Below are 12,833 nucleotides of genomic sequence, written 5' to 3' on the forward strand. Positions count from 1 at the left end.
AATTATTTATTTTAGAAAATACGGAGTATTATATTTAAGGAGTAATATTTATTATTTATTTGAAAAATAACAAATAAAATCAAAGGGCTACTTTCCCCGAGGTACAAGGGCGCCCACCCCTCTCATTTTCTTTCTGAACAATAACATTTTGAAAATTTTTCCCAACTCTTCTTAGGGTTTCAAATTCATTACGAACATTAAAATTCAAAATCATTCACATTTCATACAATCATCATCATCTCTTTCTCAAATTCGTTTAAATTCAAATAATTTCACTTGGAATTCAATGTTATAATTGAATCACTGTTAATACGACCCATTGCGAATAAAGTTAGTTAGCTCCGGCATCACATCAAAACCCTAAATTCAGTAAATGAATTTTACCGATCCAGAAATGTCGCTATTGGCCGCTAGCGGTGGCGACACTGTGAAATTGTTTGACTTGTCCATGGATCACGGCGATCCTTGTGTTCTTACTCACACTCCTTCACCTGGTTCTCATGTTAATTCTGTTAAGTGGAATCATACAAGTATGTCTTTTTAAAAAATAATAATTATTTATTCTATTCAACTTTGTGAATACATTTCTAATATTAACTTATTTATGGGATACTGAATTATGGTTGTAATTATGTGAATAGATTTGGTGGTGGCAAGTGCTGGTGATGATAAAAAGATATCATTTTGGCGAAAAAATGGTCAAAGTATGGGTACCATTCCTACTGCCGGCACTGACAGTGGTGATAATATTGAGGTGAGGTTATATAACTTGAAATGCATTTTCTTTTTGATACTGAAAATGAAGTTAGTTTTATGAGTTTTCGTCTTTTACTGGCATGTAAAGTTTAGCAATTTGCGTCACATAGTAATAAAGTTATAAACTATGAAAGAGAGGAGATAGAAGCCTGCTCTCCCTTAACTTTATCGCCTTCTCTACCTTTCAGTTACGTGGACATCCTTATATGTATTCTTTTGTTGTGTATTTATGTGTTCCCGTCTCTTTTGTTGCGTTGTGATAAGAACAATGATTCTCTTTGAGCTGCAACTCTGCAAGCCTCTTTTTTTTTAACGGTAACAACTCTTAATGATTCACTTATTTCACTAATATTATAATACTTATCAAATATGTAAACACTTGCAGGAATCTATATTTACTATCAACTTTAGTACAAAACAATCTCGTTACTTATGTTCTGGTGGAAGTGGTCAAGTAGTGAGAATATGGGATTTGCAGAGGAGGAGGTGTATAAAGTGGTTAAAGGGTCATACAGACACAATAACAGATGTAAAATACAATTGCAGAGATGATAATTTAGCTTCCATTAGTCTTTGCGGCGATCTTCTTATTCACAACCTTTCGTCTGGAGCAAGGCCTACTGAACTCAAGGATCCAAATGGACAGGTGCTTTTATGCTTAAATTTTTTAGCTATCACAAAACCATTAAGAATCTTACTTCTTATTGGTGTTTTTTTAAATTTATATACTTTTGTTTCTGATGTGGTAGATGTTTGTATGATGGTTCAAGCTCAGGTCTTGAGGGTGCTTGATTATTCACGGATTAGCAGGCACCTTTTAGTGACTGCTGGTGATGATGGCTCTGTTCATTTGTGGGATACAAGTTCAACTAGTCGGAACCCAAATCCAAAGGTCTAATAGTTTTGTCCCTTTTAAGTTAATATTTTGTCATTATGTTAACCGTTTACTTAAACAGGAATCTAACAATGATCTTAATCTGACATGCAGATTTCTTGGTTAAAGCAGCATTCTGCACCAACAGCTGGCATCAGTTTTTCACCGTCCAGTGACAAGGTTTCTTCTAATCATTACATTTACCAATTTATGATAGAAAACAAATTTGGATTAAGAAAATGTTATATATAAGTGTGTGACTGTCTGCAGATGATTGCTAGTGTGGGACTAGATAAAAAGTTATACACTTTTGACTCCGGGTCAAAAAGACCCTCGTTTTGCATTCCATATGAAGCACCTTTTTCTTCAGTTGCATACAGAGACGATGGAAACACGCTGGCTGCTGGAACAACTACTGGTCAGGTTGTATTCTATGATGTTCGTGCAAAACCACAACCGTTTACCGTTCTTCGTGCTTATTCAAATTCTGAGGTAAACTTCATCCTTTATTTACAGATATTGCCCAAACTAGCACGGATGGTCCCCGTGGTTTGTATCCGAAATCGCCGGTGGTCCCTGTACTTTTTTTTGTCATGAATGGTCCATTTGGTTTGCATTTTGAATCACCGATGGTCCCTGTGGTACTTATCCACAGTGACCATCCTTGAAGAAAAAATGCAATTCACAGGGACCATCCTTGACGGAAAAAAAGTACAGGAACCACCGGTGATTTTTGATACAAACCACATGGACCATTTGTGATATTTTGTCCAGATATTGTATGTTTTGCAATATTTATAATATTATGTCTGTGTAGGCCGTCACAAGTTTATGCTGGCAAAGATCAAAGCCCGATCATATAAATGAAAAAAATTGCACACCAGATACAGCTCTCATTGGAAATAATGTGGATGATTCAATTGTTATGCCGGACCCACTGCCTCCCCCAACCATATCTGCTTCTTCAATTCCCGGGTCCCGGAATTCTATTCGTGCGGGACCCTCTCCGGAGTCTGCCACATCAGCAGTTGTTAGTGGTTATGATTCATCTGCAGGGGAAGAAACACCATTAAGAAGCTCATTATGGGCAGGTGGATTGTCTAGATTAAATGCCCCACGAGGTTATAATTTTAATTACAAGGATGATATGGACGTGTTCTCACCATTGCAAGAAGTACAACCGATCACACCGTCTTTTGATAAGTTATTTGAAGGAACTAGAAATGAATTTGAGAAAAAAACTTCTCTTTTGTTTCCTTCATCGAAAAGATTCCCTCTTGCAATGGATGTGGGCAGTGATCCTCAGTCAATATTTGACTGGAAACCTCCCTCAACTATGGTACATGTTTTGCAATATCACTTTCCTAACCTTTTTTTTTTTTGAAAAGCAACCAAAAACTTATCTAATATAACCACATCTTAAAAAAAATAACTTATGTATATATTCGTACAGGATGACACCCGAACGCCCATCTCTCAGCCAATTTCTTCTCCTGTAAAAGCCAATGAACCGTCATCGATTACACCTCCGGAAGCATGGGGTGGCGAAAGAGCATCCGATAAATTCGCCCGTCCACGTCAGCAAGGGACACTTCCTTCTCGGTTTGCAACATTGGCATCTTCTTCCAGTATATCTTCAGGATCCATGATGACTGGACTACAAGATTTAAGTTTACCTTCAAATCAGACGGGTATTAATTACCGAGTCAGGGACAGCTCTTTTAGCCAAGAGAGCCCTTTAGCGTTTTCTGATGTCACATTTGGTTCTACATCTGTTACACTTGGTGTGAAAGGGAATATGGAATCTTCTACCCAAACTAGAAGGTTTTCAAGTTATGCTGAGAGAATAAGCACTAACCCATCCTTTAGTGACGGTACAGTATGTGCTGTGGGGTCCCCGAAAGTAAAGAAAACAGGGGCTGAAACAAAAGAAGAGCCTTTGAGTAGCTTTTCACCAAAGCAGGAGATTTCGGTTGTCAAAGAATCTGAAATTCCTACATCCATGAATGTAAGATAGTACACTCTACAATTTGCTATGTTTATACTTATTGGCGTTCATGTTGTAATATTCTTTTTTACATGCTACTATATAATGATATGTTGATATGTTATAGGGTATGAATACACAACAGCAGAAAACACCTTTGCAGGGATCTTCTTCATTCTCACTTCAACTGTTTCAAGGGACACTTGATGAAGCTCTTGGTTCTTTTCAGAAATCCATTCATGAAGATGTTAGAAATCTTCATATTGAAGTTTTAAGGCAATTTCATATGCAGGAGGTCTGTATATCTCTGTAGATATATAGCTTTAGAGGTGGCAAAATGGGTAAAATGGGCCGGGTAAAAATGACCTACATATATAGACAGATGCACACTTACATAGATATATTGTTAATATGTTATAAATTTTAAAACGATTAGCCCGTTTAAGGCACGTACAAAAAATGTATTTATTTGATTGAAATGTTTAGGTTGCTTTATTTTCAAAGAACACTTTGGGTGACTTTCGACCCGTTTGTTTTATTTGACATGTTAGATATGAAATATAATTTGAAATGATCATATCTTAAGTAATTGGGGAAACTGCCACCTGTAGGGGGTTTTTACAATACAGTATGTTATTTTCACCATTCATTATTTGTTGTTTCTGTAGATGCAAATGTCTAATGCAATGAGCTCGATTTTGGAAACTCAGGCAGAGCTTATGAAGGAAATCAAATTGTTACGCAAGGAGAATCAGGAACTTCGGCAGCTTTTATGATGGGTGTTAACTATATAATGTGCTTCTTCATTTTAAATCGAGTCTACTTTCAAATGATTGTATTTGGGTTTTCGTTGCAAGCTGACCATCGTATTTGTGGCTTTCAAAAAGTAAGCGGATTTGGAAAATTATGGGTTTTTTTGTTGCATTTTACAACAATGATGGCTCGTTTTTAATGCAAACTTAAGTAGAATGGTTTGAAAAGCCATATGTTCTTTTTCAATGTAGGTAGTTGTTCTAGTTTCGCATTTAAGTTGAGATTTTTCTGATACTGGGAAGGGTTTTTATTGGTTGTACTAGATTTATGAGCCCGTGCGTTGCACGGGGACTCATTCGTTTATATTTTATAGTTCATTAGAAACGTATAATCAAATATGGATTTGAGTTGTGTTTTTCCTAAGCTCTTTGTTGTTCATCGAATATTGTTTCTTTTAATAGCATACTCATCATTAAACTTTAATAAAATGGGTTCTTAAAATTATTCAAAACAAATGCCTAAGATATCTACTGTTGACATCTCCAAATAGGTAAAAAGAACGCTCTTTATAACAATAATTGAATAAGTATTTTCTTCCACGCGTTAGTCGATTTTCCTTGCGAAAGCGTTTAAATCCATATGAGACACAAAGATTTGGTTTCTTCTTCGATTTCTCTTTTTTCAAGCGCCATTTATACTTCTTTGAATTGAAATTGAAGCAAGATAATCTTTTACCACTTCGTAATCCCGGTAGATAGACCATTTCGTTTGGCAACCGCTACAAATTATTGAAAAGTAGTTAAAATGTAAATACATAATACCATTGCTGTGATGACCCGGGAATTTCCGACCAAATTTAAACTTAATTTTTGTACGATCCCGATACGATAGGCAAAGTCAGTTATGTTGAATTTCAAAACTTTTGAATTTGTTTCATGAACTCATTTGACCTTTGATAACTCCCGACGATTCACGAACAAATGTTTGTAAATAAATATAGATGTGTACTTTAAATTTATTTATTTCAATATATAAATAATTAATTACCTATGTAAAAAAAATTTGATAAAACATAATTATAAGTATTGTAATTTGAAAATATTTGTATATGAATTCTGTACATAAATAATATTATATGTATGTTGTAATACATATAAAATTGATAATATTCGAAATTCAATATATACTTTAATCATTTAAATTAAAATATAAATAATATATAGGATAACTAAGTTGATATTGAAATAAATGTATATATGACTTTTATATTCAATTAAGATTTCATGTATATTGTAAAATTCATAAAATATATAAATATTAAATATCTTATACATCAGATAACTAGTAAGTATGATATAATTAATAAGTTGTAATAATAATATGTTAAATGTATTTACAAGTTGGAAATAAATGTTATAGAAATATTATTATTATTTTCAATACTAATATCAAAATTAGTATTATCAATATAACATACAAACATGAAACTTGATATATATAGATTGTTATAATATTATTACTAATAATATTATTATCATTAATAATATAGATAATTATTATAATAGAATTATGATTATTATCAATAATTGTTATCATTCTTATTATTATTAGATATCATCATTTTCAGTACTATTTAAATATTAATATCAATATTATTACTAATTTTATTATTGTTATTATTAGTATTCTTGAATTAATAATAGAATTATTATTAGTTCTATTATTATTAATATTAGTATTTTTATTAATTCTACTATTAATAAATGTATTATTATTATTAATAACTTATTACTTATTTATTATTAATAACAGATATAAATATAAAAACAGATGCGAACTTACTAAATTTAATCACATATTACTTTCCACTTTTACAATTTTTGTTCTTAATATCTAATGAGATTAGGGTCGTACCAATCAAGAAAAGTTTTATTGTCTGTTTATTATTGTCATTTCTTCCGATTGATTCTTCCTATGTGCTATAAAACAAAGCATGTTAACAACCCCAATCAGCTTTTATATTTTTATTTTTATTTTCGGTACCTGGGTAAACTTTCTGTCGAACTCCCTTACCATCAACAACCGATCAGTTCATATTTAAATGAGAATCATTCGATTACTCTTCTCTATCATTATCAATTATCAAGTATAACAGGTTTCATTTGTTGAATTAAAACAGAAAAGAAAAAAGCTGAACCAGTCGTCCTCTGTTCAGGTTCTTTTTTTTTAAAAACATTTGAATTCGAATTTAATTTCCAAATCTAATAATGAGGTTTTGTTGGGAATTTTCTAAACAAACTTCCTGCAAAAGTTTATCTCCCAATTCCTCATATTAAATTTTAATTTACGAGTCAAAGTTATTATTCAAAAAGTCAACCGAATTGTTTTTGAGGAAATTCGAAATCGTCTTCATGTTTCCGATCAAATTGATAATACAGATAGTTTCTAAAAAGGTTTTGTAACCCATTTCATGTTGAAAGTAAAGTCTAAAACGATCTTAAATTAAAAATCAGAAGTTGAGTTGTTCTACGTTTTTTTTTCCTGCTACTGTGATTTTTTTTATTTTATTTATCGTTTCTGTTAACTTAAACAAATTACACAACTTGTTGCTGTTTCAATTAAGAATTCTAAACTAAATTGAGTTAGTTAATTGAGTGGTAATTACTCCCTGTTCGATCTGGATATGGTGAAGAGGAAGGAGATGAGGAACACCGAAATATAGAATATAAAGGTTTTAGACTGATGTTAATACAGAAAAACGGATACAGACGAGTGGTTTAGAGTGTTAACGGGTTTTCGGTGGTCAGGGGGTCGAATCTGGGCATCTGCGTTTATTTTTGGAACAAATCCTTTTTAAGGTAGTCTTCATGTAATTACTTATTAATATTATTATTACTTATTATTATTAATTATTACTATCATTATTAATATTAATATGATTATTATTGTTGTTATTATTGTTGCTACTATTAGTCCTGGTATCATAATTATTATTAGAATTGTAAATATTATTATTATTACCATTTAGTTATTATTAACTAATAATATTAAGTATTAGTATTATTATTATTATTATTAAAATTAACATGATTATGATTATTATGAATATTATAAAGTTTTATAAATATATAGATTAAAGATTTTGAATAATATTATTTTGTCATTATTAGTAGTAATATCATTATTAGTATTAAAGTAAGTATTATTATTATTATTTTTATTATTATTATTATTATCATTATTAACATAAGTATCATTATTATTAATACTATCCTTATCATTACTAGTATTGTTATTATTAAAAATTATTATTTTTACAACTATATATTTATTAAAAGAATCATTATTAGTAAAACTATCATTTTTATCAATTTTATATTATTGGTATTATTACTTTTTTTTTTTACTTTAATAGTATTATAATTAAAAACTTTACAAACAAAAAAGATTTACATATAAAAAGTATATTACATACTATATTGTTATATGAAATATTATTAAACATAATAATAACTAAATTACATATAGTGTATAAAAATATTTCAAGATATTATAAGTAATAATATAAACATATATATAAATATAAATATTGATTCAAATACATTATATATATATATATATATATATATATATATATATATATATATATATATATATATATATATATATATATAACAGTAAGTTACAATTTAATAATATATTATAATAAATATATATACAACTTTGTTCGATTACAATTATATGTGTTAATATATATACAAATGATATAGGTTCGTGAATCCGAGGCCAACCCTGCATTGTTCAATATAGTCTTATGTATTTTTACTACAAAATACAGTATCGTGAGTTTCATTTGCCTTTTTACCCTTTATATTTTTGGGCTGAGAATACATGCGCAATTTTTATAACTGTTTTACAAAATTGACACAAGTAATTAAAACTACATTATATGGTTGAATGATCGAAGCCGAATATGCCCCTTTTGCTTGGTAACCTAAGAATTTGGAAACCGATCTCCAAATTGACGAGAATTCTAAAGATAGATCTATGGGCCCGACAAACCCCATCCAACGTACCGGATACTTTAGTACTTCAATGTTGTTTTATATCATGTCCGAAGGATTTCCCGGAATGATAAGGGATATTCTTATATGCATCTAGTTAATGTCGGTTACCAGGTGTTCAATCCATATGAATGATATTTTTTGTCTCTATGCATGGGACGTTTATTTATGAGAAATGAAAATCTTGTGGTCTATTAAAATGATGGAAATGATTGATTATAATAAACTAATGAACTCACCAACCTTTTGGTTGATACTTTAAAGCATGTTTATTCTCAGGTACGAAAGAAATCTTCCGCTGTGCATTTGCTCATTTTAGAGACATTACTTGGAATCATTCATGATATATTTCAAAAGACGTTGCATTCGAGTCGTCGAGTTCATCAAGATTATTATTAAGTCATTTATAGTTTAGATATATTATGAAATGGTATGCATGCCGTCAACTTTCAATGTATTGAAAGTTTGTCTTTTTAAAAACGAATGCAATGTTTGTAAAATGTATCATATAGAGGTCAAGTACCTCGCAATGAAATCAACTATTATGAATCGTTTATAATCGATATGGACTTCGTCTAGATGGATTAGGACGTGTCGTTAGAGTTGGTATCAGATCGGTGGTCTTAGCGAACCAGGTCTTGCATTAGTGTGTCTAATTGATAGTTATTTAGATGCGTTAGTGAGTCTGGACTTCGACCGTGTCTGCATGTCAAAAGTTTTGCTTATCATTTCGTGTCGAAAATTACCTGCTTATCAATATTAGGGAATCATTTGCTTATCATTCTTAGTCTAGACACATCATACTGCAATGATTGCATGAATAGTGTATAGACAAAAATTCATATCTTAGCTTATCTGCTAATTCATATCTTAGCGTATCTGTTATTGTTACCTTTGCCTGACAGATTCCGTAGATTCTTCCGAAACTTATGGGATTTTAGTATTATATATGCATATGTAAATCATGTATTGCAGGGTACTAATCTACATCCTATAATCTATTTCTTATCGAAAATCCTTCATCTGATCGTACGAGATGAATCCCTCAACCAGTTCGAGTCCGTCAAATTTCGATAGCTATCCCGATAGTTATTCCGACAACTATTCTGACATAGATATTCACCTAAGCTCCGAAAGCAGTGTCACCAGAATGAATCAATCAATTAGCCATCCCCAATTCATCTGATGGGTTCGTAGTCGACTTAATCAATGAAGACGCGTAGAAGGCAATCCCTTCCACCAACCGAATTCACCTCTTGACAATGAACCTGAAGCGCTTACCGGCGAACCTGTTCGAGACACCATTTTCTCTCTCATTTTTAGAGTATCTCGTCACGATCATATACCATCTCAGATTCTAAACCTCATTCATCCGCTCGTCCGAACCGACAATCATCCCGGAATAATGGAAGAAGTCAACGAACTTCGCGCTCGAATAATCAATCTGGAAAACGTGGTGCAAAACCTACCAGCTTCAGCAACATCACCAGTACCACTAACAACCCAAGTTTCAACACCACATGCCTCAACATCTCATTCTGTACCTCGAGTATAATCATCGTTCTACATGACGTTCTACATCATTTATCTTCATTCGACATGGCAATTATGTAATCTCTAAGGTTTTAGAGATTATATATTCTTGTTTTAATGGTAAATCAAATGAGTTTAATATCATATAAACTCATTAAATTCATGATTACATCTGAAGAAAAAATATATAGGTATGTATATTTTCATAAAGATTGTAATTAAAAATTCTTTTGTACAAACGATTAATGGTGAAAATATTTTAACGGGTAGGTAATACCCGAGGAATATTTAGATTTCACATTAATAAGTTACACTGTACATTCTTTCAATTCTGATTCAATAGTCATTTACTATCCTACCTACATCCACAGATATACGAAACCGTTCATCACAGAATAACCATTTTCATACAATTTCATATTTGGATTTTGACCTATCAGAATCCAACAAGTGGCATAATGAAGAAACATTGACAAAAATAAAATTTGTTAGAAACAAACAAATTAATTATGAGAAAATTTGCTAAGAATCCACGCTAACTGTTCCTAGCTAAATGTTAATTCCGTATTACATTTTATTTATCACAATTTATTTATCGCAGTTTATTTATCGAAATTTATATTCTCGCAATTTTATTTATCGTCATTTAATTTCTGTTATTTACTTTACGCACTTTATTTATCGTCATTTAATTTCTGTTATTTACTTTATGCACTTTATTTATCGTCATTTAATTTCTGTTATTTACTTTACGCACTTTATTTATCGTCATTTAATTTCTGTTATTTTACGCACTTTAAATATCGGGACACGTATACAAGGTTTTGACATATCATATCGACGCATCTATATATATTATTTGGAATAACCATAGACACTCTATATGCAGTAATGCTGGAGTTAGCTATACAGGGTTGAGGTTGATTCTACAATAATATATATAGTTTGAGTTGTGATCGAGTCTGAGACATGTACACGGGTCACGATACATATTAATTAATTCGAATATTATATATTGAATTATATATGAATTTTTGGACTGTTAACTGTGGACTATCGACTGTGGACTAATGATATTGGACAATTAAAATGAATTAAAATACTGATTATAACATATGAAACTAAATAATTCTTCAAGTTTGCCCTTGATTTCATCTTAAACCTCATTTGTATCTTGACAATTACAATATGCGTTCAAACCTTTCATGATTCTTGAAAACACCTCAAATGAGAGAATGAATGAACCGCACTTCATCTATAGGAGAAAAGATTGATGCATATAGTTATGCACTTGAAAACACTCGGAACCTGAAAACATTTAACACGTAGCTGTGCTAATTCCTTTTAGCGTTATTATTACCCAAACTAATTTTGCAATCTCTTTTCAAATTAGCAAATTTTGTCACAGCTCCAGCAAGTCAACTTCGACTTTCATTCGGATTAGCCTTATTATAGCCTTGATATATAAGTCTGCCTTTCATCATCATTGTCGGGGAACCTTTTATATTCCGCCACATTAGCTGCAAACTTACCAGCAACTTCATTACTCATTGGCTTAAGTCTCTTCGAAGAACCATTATATTTTTTTCATTGAAACCTTATCATATATTCGTCTGCATCTTGTAACGAGTATTGCCATACCAATTACCGGGAATTAGCAATCAGCATTTTGAATCTCGCCGCGTTTCTACATCAACAGTTATATGTATACATATTTCATGACCCGTCCTAATCCGTCTGAACGAAGTCCATTTTGATTACAAACGATTCACAAAAATTGAATACATCGCGAGGTACTTGACCTCTATATGATACATTTTACAAACATTGCATTCGTTTTTAAAAGACAAACTTTCATTACATCGATAGTTAACAGCATGCATACCATTTTATAATATATCAAACTATAATTGACTTAATAATAATCTTGATGAACTCAACGACTCGAATGCAACGTCTTTTGAAATATGTCATGAATGACTCCAAGTAATATCTCTAAAATGAGCAAATGCACAGCGGAAGATTTCTTTTGTACCTGAGAATAAACATGCTTTAAAGTGTCAACCAAAAGGTTGGTGAGTTCATTAGTTTAACATAAATAATTATTTCCATCATTTTAATAGACCACAAGGTTTTCATTTCTAGTTCTCATAAATAAGCGTCCCATGCATAGAGACAAAAATATCATTCATATGGATTGAACACCTGGTAACCGACATTCACAAAATGCATATAAGAATATCCCCATCATTCCGGGATCCTCCTTCAAACATGATATAAATTTCGAAGTACTAAAGCATCCGGTACTTTGGATGGGGCTCGTTGGACCCGATAGATCTATCTTTAGGATTCGCGTCAATTAGGGTGTCTGTTCCCTAATTCTTAGATTACCAGACTTAATAAAAGGGGGCATATTTGATTTCGATAATTCAACCATAGAATGTAGTTTCACGTACTTGTGTCTATTTTGTAAATCATTTAAAAAAGTGCATGTATTCTCAGTCCCAAAAATATATATTGCAAAAGCATTTAAAAAGGGAGTAATGAAACTCACACATATAAATATTGTAAAACAGTTAATAAAGTATTTGCATGTATTCTCAGCCCAAAAATGTAAAGAGTAAAAAGGGCAAATGAAACTCACATACTGTATTTCGTAGTAAAATACATATAACGTCATTGAACAAGTGAAAGGTTGGCCTCGGATTCACGAACCTATATTATTTGTATATATTTATTTGTTGGTCAATATTTGTTCTGACAATTTAGGTTAAGTCATAGTGTACCACAATCCTAATGCTCGAGACTAATATACAAAAGTCAACAAAAGTCAATTTGACTAAAAATAATTTCCAAAATTTATACA

At 31.3% G+C, this 12,833-nt stretch overlaps 1 protein-coding gene across 1 annotated transcript; it reads left to right on the forward strand.

Annotated features, from left to right (window-relative positions):
- The first annotated feature begins 336 nt into the window (after positions 1-336).
- LOC139840301 (protein NEDD1-like) lies at positions 337-4,554 on the forward strand. Its single transcript, XM_071830564.1, has 10 exons — positions 337-530; positions 642-754; positions 1,142-1,402; positions 1,532-1,648; positions 1,745-1,810; positions 1,901-2,122; positions 2,448-2,969; positions 3,084-3,638; positions 3,745-3,912; positions 4,286-4,554. Exons 1-10 carry the CDS (start codon positions 374-376, stop codon positions 4,391-4,393), a joined length of 2,289 nt encoding a protein of 762 aa, XP_071686665.1. The 5' UTR covers positions 337-373; the 3' UTR covers positions 4,394-4,554.
- Positions 4,555-12,833: the final 8,279 nt, after the last annotated feature.

The sequence above is a fragment of the Rutidosis leptorrhynchoides genome, chromosome 4, assembly GCF_046630445.1.
Source record: "Rutidosis leptorrhynchoides isolate AG116_Rl617_1_P2 chromosome 4, CSIRO_AGI_Rlap_v1, whole genome shotgun sequence".
In the NCBI taxonomy this organism is placed as follows: Eukaryota; Viridiplantae; Streptophyta; class Magnoliopsida; order Asterales; family Asteraceae; genus Rutidosis; species Rutidosis leptorrhynchoides.

Coding starts and splice junctions, on each gene's coding strand:
- LOC139840301 (XM_071830564.1), top strand. CDS start 374: ATGAATTTTACCGATCCAGAAATGTCGCTATTGGCCGCTAGCGGTGGC. Junction 1,403..1,531: donor TCAAGGATCCAAATGGACAG/GTGCTTTTATGC, acceptor GTTCAAGCTCAG/GTCTTGAGGGTGCTTGATTA. Junction 3,913..4,285: donor GGCAATTTCATATGCAGGAG/GTCTGTATATCT, acceptor TTGTTTCTGTAG/ATGCAAATGTCTAATGCAAT.